General features: G+C 45.8%; 1 protein-coding gene across 3 annotated transcripts in view; it reads left to right on the forward strand.

Annotated features, from left to right (window-relative positions):
* UNC13B (unc-13 homolog B) overlaps positions 1-19,722 on the forward strand; it is a 369,265-nt gene that overhangs the window by 54,589 nt on the left and 294,954 nt on the right. For all 3 annotated transcript variants that reach the window (XM_040421204.1, XM_040421203.1, XM_040421202.1), the window contains exon 3: positions 3,967-3,996. In XM_040421204.1, coding sequence (XP_040277138.1) covers positions 3,967-3,996 — 30 coding nt within the window. The remainder of the gene's footprint in view (positions 1-3,966; positions 3,997-19,722) is intronic.

Here is a 19,722-nt window from a genome sequence, read left to right on the forward strand (position 1 = left end):
CTGCCTCAGACCACCAGGGATGCAGGCATTTAACCCTCTTCACTGCCTCAGACCACCAGGGATGCAGGCATTTAACCCTCTTCACTGCCTCAGACCACCAGGGATGCAGGCATTTAACCCTCTTCACTGCCTCAGACCACCAGGGATGCAGGCATTTAACCCTCTTCACTGCCTCAGACCACCAGGGAATGCAGGCATTTACCCTCTTCCCTGCCTCAGACCACCAGGGATGCAGGCATTTAACCCTCTAAACCACCTTAGACCAGCAGGGATGCAGGTATTTAACCCATACACAAGTATACTGGCACCCTTAGTCAAAAGTGGAGAAGCCTCCTTCTTTCGTTTTATGTGTCCTTCCTTTGGGATCCTCTCCTGTGTTTTAGCTTCCAAAATTGCATCAAAAAACCTGAACGCCTCCATGGGGAGCTTAGGGTAGGTTCACATTTGCGCTAAATGTACAGTATCTGCCTGCTGGAGTCCCCCAGACCCTGCTTAGCCAGATACAGCCATTCAACCTCCAGACCCAATTGACTATAGTGGGATCTGGCCACTTTCCAGCATGAGTGGTGGCTTACGGCCAGACCAAAAACTCTGCATGCTGGCTAAAACCCGGCACTCCTGCAGGAAACCAGCGGGATCCCTGCTGGATTCCATTGTAGTCCGTGGGGTGTGGCGGTGAATGGCAGTATCCGGCTTGGCCATTTAAACAGAGGTGTGAACCTTCAGACAGACGTATGTTATTTGCGGTTCGCAAATATCTGCATCAGTTGTTCAGCAAAATCTTCTACATGTCTGCAAAAAAACGGAATGTATATTTCCGTATGTCTTCTGTATTTTGCGGAACTGCAAAAAACGGAAGGTATCGCTTTAATAAAGATTCAAAGGTGACATGACAAGGCATTAAGTTTGTGGACACGGATCCACAAAATACGGATTGCATACGGAACACATTCCATGTGCTTTGCGCATTTTTGTGGAACCATAGACTTGAATAGGGCCATGGACCGCATTTTGCAGACAAGTATAGGTCATGTTCTATCTTTTTTGCGGACAGATGGAACACGGTGTGCTATCCACGGATTTTGCAGTCCCATAGAAATGAATGGGTCTGCATCTGATCTGCAAAAATGCGGAACGGATGTGGAAAGAAAAATACGGTTGTGTGAATGGGCCCTTAAAGAGGTTGTCTCCCTTCAGCAAATGGCATTTATCATGTAATGAAAGTTAATACCAGGCACCTACTAATGTATTGTGATTGTCCATATTGCATCCTTTGCTGGCTGGATTAAGTTTTCCATCACATTATACACTGCTCGTTTCCATGGTTATGACCACCCTGCAATCCAGCAGCTGTGGTCGTGCTTGCACATTATAGGAAAATAGTAGGGATCTATCTGCTCGGCCCCAGTAGGGATCTATCTGCTCGGCCCCAGTAGGGATCTATCTGCTGGGCCCCAGTAGGGATCTATCTGCTGGGCCCCAGTAGGGATCTATCTGCTGGGCCCCAGTAGGGATCTATCTGCTGGGCCCCAGTAGGGATCTATCTGCTGGGCCCCAGTAGGGATCTATCTGCTGGGCCCCAGTAGGGATCTATCTGCTGGGCCCCAGTAGGGATCTATCTGATGGGCCCCAGTAGGGATCTATCTGCTGGGCCCCAGTAGGGATCTATCTGCTGGGCCCCAGTAGGGATCTATCTGCTGGGCCCCAGTAGGGATCTATCTGCTGGGCCCCAGTAGGAATCTATCTGCTGGGCCCCAGTAGGGATCTATCTGCTCGGCCCCAGTAGGGATCTATCTGCTCGGCCCCAGTAGGGATCTATCTGCTCGGCCCCAGTAGGGATCTATCTGCTCGGCCCCAGTAGGGATCTATCTGCTCGGCCCCAGTAGGGATCTATCTGCTCGGCCCCAGTAGGGATCTATCTGCTGGGCCCCAGTAGGGATCTATCTGCTGGGCCCCAGTAGGGATCTATCTGCTGGGCCCCAGTAGGGATCTATCTGCTGGGCCCCAGTAGGGATCTATCTGCTGGGCCCCAGTAGGGATCTATCTGCTGGGCCCCAGTAGGGATCTATCTGCTGGGCCCCAGTAGGGATCTATCTGCTGGGCCCCAGTAGGGATCTATCTGCTGGGCCCCAGTAGGGATCTATCTGCTGGGCCCCAGTAGGGATCTATCTGCTGGGCCCCAGTAGGGATCTATCTGCTGGGCCCCAGTAGGGATCTATCTGCTGGGCCCCAGTAGGGATCTATCTGCTGGGCCCCAGTAGGGATCTATCTGCTGGGCCCCAGTAGGGATCTATCTGCTCGGCCCCAGTAGGGATCTATCTGCTCGGCCCCAGTAGAATATCGTGCAAATGTTCCTTTATTTCAGTAATGCAACTTAAAATTAGAACATTGTGAAAAAAGGTTCAATATTCTAGGCTCAAAGTGTCGCACTCTAGTCAGCTAATTAATCCATACCCCCTGAGCAAAGGGCACCTGAGATTGTGACTTTGGGGTTTCATAAATGTAAGCCATAATCATCCAAATTATAACAAATAAAGGCTTGAAATATCTCGCTTTGCATGTAATGAGTCTCATATGTTAGTGTCACCTTTTAAGGCTACTTTCACACTCGCGTTTTGGCTTTCAGGGCTCTCACACGCGGTCCAAAACGGATCAGTTTTACCCTAATGCATTCTGAATGGAAAAGGATCCGCTCAGAATGCATCAGTTTGCCTCCGATCAGCCTCCGATCAGTCTCCATTCCTCTTTGGTGTCCGTCTGACGAAACTGAGCCAAACGGATCCGTCCTGACACACAATGTAACTCAATGGGGACGGATCCGTTTTCACTTGCACAATAGAAAACGGATCTGTCCCCCATTGACTTTCAATGGTGTTCAAGACGGATCCGTCATTGCTATAGAAGACATAATACAACCGGATCCGTTCATGAAGGATGCATGCGGTTGTATTATTGTAACGGAAGCGTTTTTGCAGATCCATGACGGATCCGCAAAAAACGCTAATGTGAAAGTAGCCTGAGTTGCATTACTGAAGTAAATGAACTTTGCACGATATTCGAATTTTTCGAGTTTCACCTGTAAGTGATCGGTCCCGGTAGGAATCATGTAATAATTGATGAACATAAACAAAAAACCTTCACCTGTCCCCAGCACTCCTGTTCCAGCTCTCTTCTACCCCGCTTCTGTTCCGTGCTGGACTGCAAGTGACGTGCTGTCTATCCTTGTCCCCGCTGCCAGCCAGTCGGTGGCCTTAGTGCTGGCAGCGTTCATGTGCATATGTCTCCAATGAAACCATTAATTAGCTGGCGGTGGTGGTACGCATGTAGATGGCTGGTCACTCCTCCGGTCCAGCAGGGACCATGAGTGGAGAAGCAGGGAGCTCAGTGATGAAATGGAAGTCCCAGTGACAAGTGAGTCCTACCCACCAGGCCGTATAAAAAGGGGTCCCAGGCTCAGAAGACCCCTTTAAGCCCAGTCACACATTCCAGGTTCCACACCATAATCTCTATAAAGCCTGTTGACATTCTTCATGGATGAAAATGATCTGTTCAAGAGATGAGCAGGTTCATTCATTCCATGGGAAAAGCCATGGATTCGCCCTGTTGAATGGGACTGATCCTAATGTGGATCCAGCACATCCATGAATATCCGCAGATCCTCCTGATGTGTGGACCTACCCTAAGCGGGTGAAAAGCTGCTTGGCCTAGTCCTGACCTCTCACGTAGCAGTGTAGAAAGTCCTTTGTGAGCGATACACAAGCCCAACGTTTCTAAAGTGCAATTTTAGATGTTTGCTGTGACCGTCCAGTAATCCAGAACATCGGATCGTCTGGCCCCTGTCTGGTCAAGGCGATGCTGGATTGTACTGAAAACGGGAAGAATGGCGTTAGAGACGTGAGACTAGATTGGGGCATCACAAGATCTTTGTACGTGTTTTGCGCTAATTTCAACTTTTTGTTTTTGCAGTTAAAAAGGCCAAACTCCAGGGTCCGCCAGGTAAGAAATTTCTCCTATCTGCATGATATATGTAATGTTCTCACCATAGCCATTTACTGCCAGATATTAAACACCATACTGTGGATGGGCACAAAATCCCCAGAATGGGAAACCCTGGGTAGAGTCCGCTAACGTTGGGTATAGCGGTGCCAGCCATTGTTCTCTTTCACTTGCGTTGTCATGTAGCTGAAAAACTCTCTAGTTGTCAGAAGTCTGGTCCCACACCTTAGCTGTCCCCTTAGTGTTCTGGCTGGGTGGTCATTCGCAGCCACATAGTCCTGCCTTTGCCTACCTTGTACTTTTCTTTATGATCAGTGCAATAAGGGACCACTAGGGAGTCAGACATTTACCCCTTTTCTTACCTAGACCACCAGGAGTGCAGGCATTAACCCTCATCTCTGTCCTAGACCACCAATGTTGCCGACATTAGCTCCCTTGGACCACCAGGGAAGCTTTCCTGTACCAATAGGGATGTTGACACAGGCCTACAGCTGATTGCATAGAGCGGTTTACCTGGATGCTGTATGGCACTGTGTATCTGGGTGTCGTCTGTGCGGATAACTATATGGACTCTGTGTGGCGGTATATATTGCTCTGCTCAGTAGTGTCTAATGTATATGGTGGAGTCAAAGAAGATATCAGTCAGTGGCTGTCTTATGTCTATGCTAAGCATAAAAGCTCACTCCTCCACCAACCTGCAGTCATTTTCTTAAAAATACAGTTAAAAATTACTTGGTGCGAATGACAATATCTGTTGTTAAACCAGGCACCATGTCTTGCAGGACGAACTCAGCTGAATGTAATGATACCTTTCACTTAGCGATCCTTTGCTTCATTCTGGAGAAAAAAATGCTTTTTAATCCATATGCAAATGAGCAGTTAAGTGCACTGAGGGTGGGCCCGACTACTGTTTGCACCCTTGCTTCCTCTTCCAGCTCTCCCTCTCCTTCTTGACCGGCAGGGCCAGGTTCCTGCATCATCAGCTGTCCTAGCCCTGTCCTCCAAGAAGGAGAAGGAGGGGGCAGACAGAGGAAGCAGTAGGAGCAAGGGTGCACTGAATGGCTTGGGCCCGCCCTTGGTGCACTTAACTGCTTGGCTGCATATGGATTAAAAGTACTTTTTCCTCCAGAATGAAGCAATGGATTGCTAAGAGAAAGGTGTTATTACATTTAGCGGTGTCGCCTGGTTTATCAGTTAATTTCCTGCTGACAGGCTCTCTTTAGGCCTGGGCTACAGCGCGACTTTTTGTAGCACGACTGATTGATTTGAACTATTGAATGACATCTGCAGTCCAGGAGATTGCATTCAACTGAATACGTGAATCTGAACTGCAGCTGTACTTGAATGGTTGAAATCAAACATTTGCGCTACAAAAAGTTGCAGTGTAGTCCTAGCCTTAAAGCAGCTCTATCTCCAGATCACCCCTATTAAACCAGGCACATAGCCTAGTAGGGGTGATCCTGCAGTTTAAAGTGATCGCTTCCTCCTCACTGTCGGCGCCATGGTTGTTCATAAACTCGTACTTTTATTCCTTTGCTGGCAGGTAATTTTGCGCACCAAGAGGCGGCCTTTTTCAGTATGAGCACCCCCTCCTCTTGATTGACAGCGCTACAATAAGTCAGTCGTACTCTAGTGCTGTCAATCATACTGGAAAATCCCGCCTCCTGGTGCTCGAAATTGCCCGCCAGCAAAGGAATAAAAGTCCGATTTTATCAACAACTGCGGTGCCGACACTGAGGAGGAAGGTATCATTTTATACTGCAAGATGACCCCTACCAGGCTATGTGCCTGGTTTAATGGGGGTGATCTGGTGACAGAGCCGCTTTAAGAAACTTCTACTGAATGTGTGTGCGATTTCCTACATACATTTGTGTCCCTGTGACTATTAATAATGTACACTATTAATAATTTTTAGTTATAAGAACTCTTCAAAAAAAAAAAGAAGGCATATACAACTACATAGATCGCAAAGAACAAAACTCCTGAGCATTGTTAACAACAAGGGTTAAATGGGAAAAAGTGTAAAACTACCCCTTGTCTGTAACCCTTTACCGTAATCACCAATTGTAAATTAGTCTGATATGTATATTATAAAACAATATATATTTATAAAGAAGAAGATCCGCAGCACTCCTTGAAAGAGACGTTTCGGTTCTCTCACAGAACCTAAACGTCTCTTTCAAGGAGTGCTGCGGATCTTCTTCTTTATCTTCCGTCCTGAATCGAGGGACCACCGCTTGCACCCTGTGGTACTGCTGAAGGGAGTGCTGCCAGATTTTCCTTTTATGTATGTGTGTGTGTGTATATATATATATATATATATTTATTTATTTATAATATTTTTTATATGGCAGTCTCCAAAGTGACAATTGATCTTATACGGAATAGAAATGAGCCCTCGGAGATCTCTCCCTGACGCGGTTACCGCACCGTTGATACAAAAGGGAATTTTGGGTGACTTGTGAATGGGTATATTCGGATATACGGTATTGATCTCCCTTTGCTACTCCCCCTAGTGGTAACCCATACCGTAGTCTTATATGATCTACCTATAGACCTGGATGTATTGTAATGATATCATTCATAATATATTAATTAAATCCTCTTACTCCTGTATTTGCAGACCCCTGTTAATTATAGACCTACAATCTGGTGATTGGAGACCAGCGCTCTTAAGTGTTCTTAAGTATAATATTATGCAGCATGTCCAGGGGAGGAGAGAGGAGTGATAGTAGCAAGAATGGTGGTTGTAGTGGTTACTCACTTTGACGGTCCTCTGGGCCGTGCAGTGACAGGAAGGGCGCACTTTTCTTTCCTTCGGAGCACACCCTGCTCTTTGGGGTTCTCTGGCCTGATGGTGGTTCAGGGTGCCCTTGATGGTGATGAATGGGGAGAAGTGCAAGGCAAGGTCCCTTTGCAGCTGCAGATGTCTGTGCAGTGTAGCAGTGCGGGAAATAATAAAGCCAAGTTATTAGCAAAGGGGTCTTTACTAAAGAGCCAAATTCCAGTCACAGTTTTGGCATGCATGGACTGGCAGGGGTTATACCAGTGCACTTTCCATAGATATTACAGGACACTTGGCTGCAGTAATAGTTACCAGACAGTTCTCCTTGCACTGCACTTCTCTAGCATAAGTGTCCAGTAATTGGGTGCAACATTTCTAACCTTCTCTATGCAGTGCAACCACGGGGTGGCCCCCAACATCAAATTTTTTTGTATCTTTTTAACTGGTTGCAATACTCCCGATAAACATTTCCACAACCAGGACATGTAGGATGTGGATATTTTCTTTATGCAGGTGGACCGTCTGCTCCATGGGTGTGTCCAGGCACTTATTCTCCCAGACGCATGGCTGTGGAGACTCAAAGGTCCTATTCAGGCCATCTCTCCACAGGACTTCTACTTGCACCTTCTATTGTGCTTCTGGCATGCCCCTCAAATATATCTTTTGCTCTTTTTTTCTAGTTTTTTTCGTTCTCTGGCTGGTTTAATACAGAGCTGGTTTCAGTTACGTCTGCAGTCATCAATGTCTATAATGTGTCTCCTTCTAAACTGTTTTAACGCCTCCTCCGCATGGGGAGGGGATACAGCACCACCTAGTGGTGACAGTGAAGACCTGTCAACTGCTTATTCTACAGGAAAATGCATAAATACGCAGTAAAGCACATTTTTTAACTTCTGGTAGCATACTGTACGTACAGGACATGCACATCAAAACCCTTTCACTTTACATATTTTGTTTCTTCATGCTTTACATTTTTCTGAAATGTGGACACCGTTGTACATCAGTGGGGTCTGCTGGATGCTAGTAATACCCATTTATGCAATTTATCTGGAAATTTGAACATGATTGTAAACAGAGCCTTAAAGGGTTAGTTTACCCTTTTAACACTTTTTTGGCTCCCAGTCCTCCCCACCAGACCTGTGGAGGGAAGCCTGCTCCCCACTACTCAGTTCCGGCTCCTTCTGTTCACCGCTGCATTCGCTACACTCCCAAGTCCCCACTCATAAACTTCTAGCATGGACGGGGTCATGTGTGTCACTGCAGCCAATGACTGGCTGCAGGTGCAGCCAATGACTGGCTGCAGGTGTATTATGTCCCGCAAGTGACCAATTGATGTGCTGCTTTGGGGGCTTGTCACTACTGAGGCCAGTCCTGGGCTATAACAGCATACGTGAACCCCTTGCGGGCTTACAAGGAGGGACCGGTGGAGCTGGAACGGAGCTGCAGGAACAGGTAAGTATGCATTCCTCCACAACTCCAGTGTGGAGGATGGAAGCCAATCTAAGGCTACTTTCACATTAGCGTTTTCAATTCCGCTATTGAGATCAGTCATAGGATCTCAATAGCGGAAGAAAACGCTTCAATTTTGTCCCTATTCATTGTCAATGGGGACAAAACTGAACGAAACGGAATGCTCCAAAATGCATTCTGTTCCGTTTGTTTGCGTCCCCATTGCAGACAGAAAAACGCTGCAAGCAGTATTTTTCTGTCCGCGATGTGGTGCGGAGCAAGACGGATGAGGAAACGGTTGAGGAAATGGCTAAAATGACATTGAAAGGGGAAGTTATCATTATGGGAGACTTTAATCTTCCTGAGGTAAACTGGAAAACCAAAATAGCTAGTTCTGCCAGGAGTACAGATATTCTAAATTCCCTACTGGGATTATCTCTACAGCAAGTAGTTGAGGAACCAACCCGGTAGGAGGCCATTTTAGATTTAGTATTCACAAATGGGAATTTGGTATCTGATATTACTGTAGGGGAAAGCTTGGGATCTAGTGATCACCAGTCAGTGTGGTTTAGTATAAGTACAGTGACTGAGTCACACCACAGAAAAACAAAAGTTTTAGATTTTAGAAAAACTGACTTTTCAAAAATTTGATTAGTGGTATACAAGTCCCTATCAGATTGGAACAGTTTCATTGGAGTCCAGGAGAAATGGGACTACTAAAAAGTGGCACTATTGAAGTCAACAGATAATTGCATTAGGCTTGTTAGTAAAAGCAAAAAAAAGAAGAGACCGCTGTGGTACTCAGCAGAAGTGGCCAAAATCATTAAAAACAAAAATATAGCATTTAGTCATTCTAAAAAAAACTAAAACGAGGATCACAGGGAAATTTATAAGATTAGACAGAGAGAGGCCAAGCAAGTTATAAGAGCTTCTAAAGCACAGGCAGAAGAGAAATGGTCTCAGTCAGTGAAAAAAGGCGATAAGACATTCTTCAGATACATAAATGAAAAAAGGAAATTAAAACCAGGAATTTCCAAATTAAAAACAAAAGATGGAAGGTATATGGAAGAAGATAAAGAACCAGCTGACTGCCTCAATGAATACTTCTGTTCAGTTTATACAAAGGAAAATGAAGGAATCGGGCAACTATAGGCCAGTAAGCCTGACCTCAATAGTGGGGAAATTAATGGAAACCATACTTAAGGAGAGGATTGTGGAGTATCTAAAATCCCATGAATTGAAAGATGAAAAACAGCATGGGTTTACTTCAGGGAGATAATGTCAAACTAATCTTATTGATTTTTTTTTGAATGTGTCGGCAGATAATAACCATTTGGCCCATCTAGTCTGCCCAATATACTGAGTACTATGGATAGTCCTTGTCCCTATCTTATATGAAGGATGGCCTTATGCCTATCCCATGCATGCTTAAACTCCTTCACTGTATTTGCAGCTACCACTTCTGCAGGAAGGCTATTCCATGCACCCACTACTCTCTCAGTAAAGTAATACTTCCTGATATTACTTTTAAACCTTTGCCCCTCTAATTTAAAACTATGTCCTCTTGAAACACTTAGTCCTTAGTCAAGAGCCTTATTTATTGATAGCAATTGGCCTGGTTACTGACCATTTACTGGCCATTGCATCTGCTCTCCTGCCTTGCACCCAGAGCAACACCCAGGGGCGGACTGGTCATAGAACCTACATGGAAATTTCCTGGTGGGCCGATGCCCAGAGGGCCAGGTTCAAAAAGATTTGATGCTCTCAGCATTAATTCATTTAGGCAGTGTTTTATGCTGCACTGTGGTATCTGGGGCCACTTTTAGTTTTTTCCAGGGCTACTTTAAGTTCCCAGTCCGCCCCTGCCAACATCTAACATCAAGGGCATCCCAACTGCAACCAGACAGGAGCCCCAATACCAGGGTGTGTCCCAAGAGAAGAAAGGCATGGCCCCAGGGAGTGCCAGAGGGAGAGATTGAGTGCCAAAACCTCCAGGCCATAGCTACCACTCCCATCCTCCGCTCGCTCCTCCTTGGCCGCTGCACTGTTAACCCGTTCCCTAACCACTGTAATTCTGTTTGGTGTTATTCGTTCACAGGTAGCAGTTGTGGGGTCTCATTACTACCCTGCTCTGCTCCTTGTGTGTATTTTCTTGCTTTCATTACTTTTATGAAGCAATCTTCCTGGAATGGTTTCCACAGGAAATTACATTTCTTATCCCATTATTCTACTATCTGCATTTATTTTATTTTATAGTATTTATTTACACATTTTAGTTTACAGTACATCAGCATCCCAACCGGGATGAAAGAAAACAAGAAAGAACATTAGACATTATTGAAGGCAGCAAGCCCAGGTATTGCAGTAATCGGTCACAGGAAAAATCCAATAATAAAGAGGGAACACAAAAAAACAAAATTACATGCCTATGTCTTTTTATGGCATTATCCCCCCGGAAATATTGAGCGATCACTAGACTTCATTCACACCACACACACATACACACCTGAGCACCCCGTTGCCCCACCCAAATCAATACCAAGCTCAAATGATCACCGGAGTGGTGAATCTTGCATTTTCATTATCTCCCCGTAGAAAGAGGAAACTGGTTTATATGGCTGTGCCCGCCTAGCGATGGATTTGAGGGGACCACATTTCAACTGTAGAGGTAAAATTTTAAACTGTGTCCCTCAGGCGTGTCTCAACTGGAGGTATCGATAGAAACTCGTAAGGGGTAGGTTGTAAACACTTTGGAGACTATCAAAAGTATGGAAAAATCCGTCTTGATATATTTGGGTAAGATATCTCACCACTTTCTGAGGCCAGAATTCATAGGAGAGGAGCTCTTTAAGATGCTTGTTTTGCCACAGAGGGCGTACCTCTACAAACGTCTTCCATGCCGCCACCACATTCGCCATAGCCTCCGTGTAGTGTTTCACCTTGTGCGCCCCTCCCAGATATACCAGGTTTGCCAGTGCCTCATATGAGCCCACTAGCACTGCCTCAAGGACCACTGCTGGGTTATTCGCATCTGCCCTGATCCACCGGGATGCATATACCAGTTGCGAGGCGATATAATAAATATACATATCTGGCAATCTCAGTTTCCCCTGCGAGTATAAAGCCTTTAGGGATTTCCTAGCCAACCTAGGAGCCTGGTGTCTCCACAAGAATGGTGACAGCACTCTATCTAAGGACTCAAAGTGAGATTTGGGAATTTTCATTGGAGTTGCTCTAGAGTCTAGACATATAGCAGTTTAGGTAATAATACCATTTTGACAATTGTTTATTTGGCCCACCAGTGACAGTGGCAGGTTTTCCCAGGCCTTGATTTTACGGGTAATATACTCCATCGTAGGTACCACATTCAGTTGATAAAACTGACTAGGGTCTCTGTGTATCCGAATCCCCAAGTATACAAAGCAATCAACCACCTCTAATCGAGACAGTGGAAACACGTCTGTTTTGTCCACCTCATCAACAAGGCACAGGCTAGACTTCGCCCAATTGACCCGAAGTCCTGAGTAAGTTCCAAAACTGTTTTCGGTAACCAAGAGTGCCTCTAGAGAGGGACCAGGATCTGCCAAATATACTAACATATCGTCTGCATATAACGATAACTTCTCTTGTATTCCTGCTTTTGTTTACCCCTCTATCAGCATGCTGTTGTTGATCAATTGGGCAAGAGGTTCCATGACGATGCAAACAACATTATGTTACATAGAGGTACCAGACAATGGTGCCCCATGTCACCTAAGGGGTGTGACAGGTAGGCATTTACCCTAACTCTTGCCTTTGGGGCCTGATATAGTACCTGCACCCACCGTACAAAAGACAGGGGGAACTTTAAGCAGTACAGTGTCTCCCACATGAACTGTCATTCAACAGAATCAAAAGCTTTCTCATTGTCGAGGGAGGCGATCGCCCGCATTCTCGTGTCTAACCTGCAGATTTGTGAATAACATCCTGAGATTTATATCTGTGGTCTTACCCGGCATAAAGCCGGATTGATCGGGGTCTATCACCGAGAGTGTAACATCACTAAGACGTCTAGCCAGAACTTTCGCAAAAATTTTAGTATCGGTGTTCAGAAGGGAAATTGGTCAATACGAACTGCACTGGTCCGGGGGCTTCCCAGGTTTGTGGATTACTACAATAATTGCCTCCATGAAAGATGGGGGCAGCTCATTGTGTTGAAAAGCATATTCAAACAGTTTAATGAGCCGCGCACATTGCATGTCCACATCTAGCTTGTACCACTCCAGAGGGAGGCCTTCCGGACCAGGGGACTTCCCGACTGCCATGCTCTCTATTGCAGTCTTGATTTCTCCCACGGTTACTAGGGGGGCCAAGTAACTCCTGTCCAACTTGGATGATGGTGTAAGCCGAATGGACTTCAGGAAACTCTGCAAGTTACTAATGATAGGGGGTGCTTTGGATTCGTATAGATCAGAGTAGTATCAGGCAAACTGTGCACATATTTCCCCAGGCTCATTTATCTGAATTCCTTCTACACTAGTATTATATAAAAACCACTGTTTGCAGCGATTTCAGTTTTTGCGAAATAGGCTAGTGCTCTCCCATTCTTGTCACCCTCCGAGAAAACCACCTGTTTTTGGAAAAAGAGATTTTTCTAAGTATACAGTTGCAAGAAAAAGTATGTGAACCCTTTGGAATCATATGGAGTTCTGCACAAATTGGTCATAAAATGTGATCTGATCTTCATCTAAGTCACAACAATAGACAATCACAGTCTGCTGAAACTAATATTACACAAAGAATTGAATGTTACCATGTTTTTATTGAACACATCATGTAAACATTCACAGTGCAGGTGGAAAAAGTATGTGAACCCCTAGACTAATGACATCTCCAAGAGCTAATTGGAGTGAGGTGTCAGCCAACTGGAGTCCAATCAATGAGATGAGATTGGAGGTGTTGGTTACAGCTGCCCTGCCCTATAAAAAACACACACCAGTTCTGGGTTTGCTTTTCACAAGAAGCATTGCCTGATGTGAATGATGCCTCGCACAAAAGAGCTCTCAGAAGACCTACGATTAAGAATTATTGACTTGCATAAAGCTGGAAAGGGTTATAAAAGTATCTCCAAAAGCCTTGCTGTTCATCAGTCCACGGTAAGACAAATTGTCTATAAATGGAGAAAGTTCAGCACTGCTGCTACTCTCCCTAGGAGTGGCTGTCCTGTAAAGATGACTCCAAGAACACAGCGCAGACTGCTCAATGAGGTGAAGAAGAATCCTAGTGTGTCAGCTAAAGACTTACAAAAGTCTCTGGCATATGCTAACATCCCTGTTAGCGAATCTACGATACGTAAAACACTAAACAAGAATGGATTTCATGGGAGGATACCACAGAGGAAGCCACTGCTGTCCAAAAAAAACATTGCTGCACGTTTACAGTTTGCACAAGAGCACCTGGATGTTCCACAGCAGTACTGGCAAAATATTCTGTGGACAGATGAAACCAAAGTTGAGTTGTTTGGAAGAAACACACAACACTATGTGTGGAAAAAAAGAGGCACAGCACACCAACATCAAAACCTCATCCCAACTGTGAAGTATGGTGGTGGGGGCATCATGGTTTGGGGCTGCTTTGCTACGTTAGGGCCTGGATGGATTGCTATCATAGAAGGAAAAATGAATTCCCAAGTTTATCAAGACATTTTGCAGGAGAACTTAAGGCCATCTGTCCACCAGCTGAAGCTCAACAGAAGATGGGTGTTGCAACAGGACAACGATCCAAAGCATAGAAGTAAATCAACAACAGAATGGCTTAAACAGAAGAAAATACGCCTCTGCCATGGACGGATAGGAAAGTTCCTAGTGACCTCTCCTCTCATCCTCTTATAGGCCCTACCCTGACTCAATTCCGTAAGTATCAACAGATCTCTACAATCTCTCCCACGCCTTCTCCGATGTTCCCTGTCTTGGGACATCCGGACTTCCCGGCGGGTAGCTCCGGGGGCCCGTTTGCACAGTGGAGATCGAGCGGCAGGTGTCGGGCACCATTCTTTAGAACCTCCGGTAGGTGGCTCACTTACTCAGAACTATTAGGGCAGACGGATCCCTGCCCTCTAGGTCCATGGAGATCCAGACAGCTACACCACTTCCTTTCCTCTATCCCTTCCTCTCAGGGGTTTGATAGGGCACTCACTCCCTTTGAAAAGACATGTATTGGCTCCGGCCTTTATCGGCACTCTCTCTCAGAATTATACAAGGCATTGGTAACGCCGGGGTCGGACTGTCTCCCTTCTTACTCAGCCAAATGGGCTCAGGACTTGCAGAAGGATATCTCCTCCGACCAGTGGCTTAGAATTCTCCAACTTGCCCATAAATCATCCATTGCCAGTAAATATCAGGAGGCCAGTTACAAATTGCTGTCGAGATGGTATTATGTCCCAACCCGTCTCCAGAGAATGTTCCCGTCGGCATCTCCTCTATGCTGGCGATGCGACTCCCATCAAGGTTTGCTTCTACATATTTTCTGGCAATGTGACAAAATCAAACCTTTCTGGGAATCTGTTCATGAGACCCTGGTTTCCATTTTCCCCTTTTCGATTCCTAACACACCAGAGTTTTTTTTACTTTTTCTTTCGGATCTACCGTTGATCCTATTTCGACGCTCCTGTTTGCGTCACCTGGTTATAGCGGCTAGATCTTGTATCCCTGCGAAGTGGAAGTCTGTCTCTCCTCCCTCCATGGGAATGTGGATTCAGAAGGTTGAAGAGATACGGAGAATGGAGGAACTCACAGCCTCTTTGAAAGGTGTTAACAGAGCTTTTGTTGCTATGTGGTCCCCCTGGTTCACTTTTCAAGACTCCTCGGAGTATCGGAACTTGCTGGCTTGAGAGTGTCGTCTGGACACTCTTGTACACTTCACTTATCCCCCCTGCTTCCTTAACCCTTTGTTTCCCAATTCCCCTATTGTATCTATGTCCAGTGCTCCCTCCGTTCCAGTTGTTTGTTGAATTTTTTATTTTCATGCTGAGGCCACGTCATCTCTGGTCCTTTGAGTTTTGTTTGGTTCTTGTCAGATGAATCAAGGTGCTCTAATGTCACCGCGGGCTGAATATCATACACAGACTTATGTGTTGTAATTGTTTGTGTGTTGCTGGATTGTGCTCCATGATTGTCAGCCGGCATGGATCCGACTATTATTTTCTAATGTATGTGACTCAACATGCAATAATTTTGTTACTTTTGCAAAATAGAAATAAAGAATTAAAAAAAAAAAAAAAAAAAAATACGCCTTCTGGAGTGGCCCAGTCAGAGTCCTGACCTCAACCAGATAGAGATGCTGTGGCATGACCTCAAGAAAGCGATTCACACCAGACATCCCAAGAATATTGCTGAACTGAAACAGTTCTGTAAAGAGGAATGGTCAAGAATTACTCCTGACCGTTGTGCACGTCTGATCTGCAACTACAGAAAACGTTTGGTTGAAGTTATTGCTGCCAGGAAGTTCAACCAGTTATTAAATCCAAGGGTTCACATACTTTTTCCACCTGCACTGTGAATGTTTACATGGTGTGTTCAATAAAAACATAGTAACTGTAACGGACCGTTCAGCACACAACTCCGTTCAGATGATATCCTCCTTTCAGATTGACAGGCAGCTACTGCAAGCACCAGTCTGCCGAACTGCAAACTACACGAATCCTTCAACTCCGGAACAGGAAACACACTAACACTGGAAACAGCTGAACAGGAAAAGAATACAATCGGCTTACACTCCTTGCAATCAGCATACAATCCAATTCCCCCAATAACGAGACGACACTTCGTTTTGAGGTCAAGCAGAACTGACTGTACTTGCACGTACAGCCTCTTTTATTCACAATCCACAAACCTAGTACTGCCCACAGGGTTTTGAAATACAACCAATCAACATATTACAATACATACAATGTAAGTACAGCAGCCAATCGGACACAATGGGACAAAAGAAACACACCCAGCATATTCCTCCCCTCTGTCTAGGAGATAATTGAGTCAATTTCTGTATCTACTCAACTATCTCCTAAGCTGAAAAGTTACACTTATAAATTGTTACAACTTTGTGAGTTTACATTGTACATACATATAACTTATATCAATTTAACCAGTATAACTTGGGGAAAAACCTATCCAAAATTCACTTGAATAGGTTCAGGGGTTTAAAAGTTAGTAAAAGTATCTTAAAGGGCCGTAATCCAGGGGCAGGAGGCGGGCAAACAGCCCCCTCCAAAACACCGTGGCGAAGTGTCTTTCGCCACAGTAACATTTAATTATTTGTCTGTTATTAGTTTAAGCAGACTGTGATTGTCTATTGTTGTGACTTAGATGAAGATCAGATCAAATTTTTGACTAATTTGTGCACAAATCCATATTATTCCAAAGGATTCACATACTTTTTCTTGCAATTGTATTCCAGTAAATGAAGGTTGAGGCGTCTTTGTGCTTCCACCCAATCCCTGTGTGTAACATCACTCTGGTTCTGCATGTTTACTTCTTCCGCAAGCACTAGTTCTGCTTCCAATCTAGCTCTAGTAATCTCAAGTTCTTTCCTATGTGACGCTATAGCGTGCAGAAGCGTACCCTGCAGAACCGCCTTGAAAGCCTCCCATTCTACAATAGGGTCTGAGGATCCCTCATTACAACCCCAGTAATCAGTCACACCCTGTTGACTGCAACACCTCCAACCACTTCCAGTTAAGGTGCCACTGTCTATCTGGAGGTGCAATCGGTTGGATCAGAATCGCAAGCAAGGGGGCATTGTCTGAGATACCCCTTGGCAGGTATTCCACCTTAGTCATAATTGGCAACAGATCTCGACTAACAAACACAAGGTCTATACGAGACAATGTAGCAAATGATAAATATTGGTGATCCCTAGGATGTAGGTGTCTCCACCCCTCTTTTAGACCATGGGCCTCTGCCTAGTTATTGAGCGATCTATTATGGGTAACCTGGGGGCGGAGTCTATCCGCAATCTGATCTAAGACCGCATTATAATCACCCAACATAATTAGGGGCAGTCGTTAGGTTCGCCACTTTTCCCATTATGTCGTCTAATACACCTCGCTGAAATGGGGAGGGATATATAGACCCACTATTACATAATCTATTCCCCGCACCGCAGCAGAAACGATGACGTATGGGCCAGAGATATCTAACTGCACTTAGTGTAACTGAAAAGGGATTGCCTTAGCTACAATCACGGAGACTCCGCTAGCATAATTGCTATATACTGCGTGATAGGCAGACCACACCCAAGGTCATTTTATGTTTCAAATGCTTTATTAAAAGTTATTTTCAACAACAACAATGTATCTTGGTGTATTAAAGAATAATTGTTGATATACAAACATTCTGTTCATATAGTAAGTATAGACATACAAAGAAATAATAATTAAAAACAATATGTATAAAACAATAATTAATTGTCAAATGGAGGTCATCTGGAGTACTTTAGGTAGAGAGTCATAAGTGAATTTAGATAGCATCATGAATAAACACAGCCTGCTCGTTTTTAGTCTAATGCTACAACACTTTGAGTAATGTACATTACAGAGATAGATTATGTTGTATCCTGGCGGAGTAGGTTGAAGAGACCCAGGGTTCCCATAGTTTTTCGAACACTTCGAAGGTGTCAGTTCGAATTGCTGAAAGTTTTTCATAAAGAAGTTGTCACGGAACCATGAACCAGACGTACAACAAGAGATAAGTGAAAATAAGAAGGCTTTATTGAAAATAAAGCTGTAAAGCAAAAGTCCAAACGAATGGTGAAACTGAAGCAGAGTCTTTGAGAGGCCAGAGATCAGGAACCAGAAGGGTAGTCAGACGAAGCCAGGATCAGGAACCAGCAGGGTAGTCAGACGAAGCCAGGATCAGGAACCAGCAGGGTAGTCAGACGAAGCCAGGATCAGGAACCAGAAGCAGCAGCAGTCTTAGAAGCATGTGAACACAGGAGGACCAAGCAAGGAACTGAAGCCACAGACCTCCTATATATATGAGCTAGGCATCCAGCTCCTCCCAGTGGGAAGGAGGAGCCGCAGGGTGGAAGGCTACAAGAAACCCAGAAACCAAGATGGCCGCCAGCACATGTCAAACGAAGGAGAACAGCAAGAAGGTAAGACCATGACAGTACCTCCCCCTCAAGGGCCCCTCCTCCGCGGAGCAAAAAACGGTTTCTGAGGGAAGCGTGCGTGGAAGGCTCGGAGCAAGGCAGGAGCATGGACATCTGCGGAGGAAACCCAGGAACGCTCCTCTGGACCATAACCACGCCAATGGACCAAAAACTGCACCCGACCGCGGACCAGGCGTGAGTCCAGGATATTGCTCACCTCATACTCCTCATGATTGCCCACTCGGACCGGACGAGGCCGAGGAACCGAGGAAGTGAAACGATTACACACCAGTGGCTTCAACAGGGAGACATGAAACACGTTAGAGATCCGCATGCCAGGAGGAAGCGCAAGGGCATAGGCTACCGGGTTTACCCTGCGAAGCACTCGGAAGGGACCAACAAAGCGAGGCGCCAGCTTGGGAGAGGGCACTCGAAGGTTGAGGTTGCGGGTGGACAACCATACACTGTCTCCGACCTGGTAGGAAGGAGCAGGCGCTCGTCTGCGATCAGCCTGGAGTCTCTGGCGCTGCGCAGAGGCCTCAAGGGACTTCTGGATCTGTACCCAAGAAGCACGTAGGACGGAAAGGTGATCCTCCACAGCCGGAATATCCTGGGGAGGGAATACCTCCGGTAACACGGCAGGTTGGAACCCATAATTGGTCATGAAGGGAGACGTCCCAGAGGAAGAGTTCACCGCCGTGTTCCTGGCAAACTCAGCCCAAGGCAGAAGGTCAACCCAATTGTCTTGGTGATCGGAGACATAGCAACGAAGGAATTGCTCCAAGGCCTGATTGGATCGTTCTGCGGCCCCATTGGACTGAGGGTGGTAGGCCGAGGAGAAGGAGAGATGAATCCCCAACTGGGAGCAAAAGGCGCGCCAGAACCTGGACACAAACTGACTCCCCCGATCCGACACAATCTCCTTGGGCAAACCGTGCAACCGGAAGACCTCCCTGGCAAAAATCGTGGCCAACTCTTGTGCAGAGGGTAACTTCTTGAGAGGAACACAGTGGCACATTTTGGAAAACCGATCCACAATCATGAGAATGACCGTATGGCCTCGGGATGCAGGGAGGTCCACAATGAAATCCATCCCCAGGTGTGACCATGGGCGCTCCCCGGTGGCTATGGGTTGCAGAAGGCCCAACGGAAGGTGCCGAGGGGACTTACTCTGGGCACAAACGGAGCATGCCGCTACATATGCGGCGATGTCGGAACGTAGGGAAGGCCACCAGAACAGACGTGAAACAGCCCAGGACAGCTGATTCTTTCCAGGATGCCCCGCGGTCTTGGAGTTATGGTAGGTTCGCAACAACCGAGTGCGCAACTCCTCAGGCACAAAACATCTGCCGTTGGGTCTCCCA

Source organism: Bufo bufo, chromosome 2 (assembly GCF_905171765.1).
Source record: "Bufo bufo chromosome 2, aBufBuf1.1, whole genome shotgun sequence".
Lineage (NCBI taxonomy): Eukaryota > Metazoa > Chordata > Amphibia > Anura > Bufonidae > Bufo > Bufo bufo.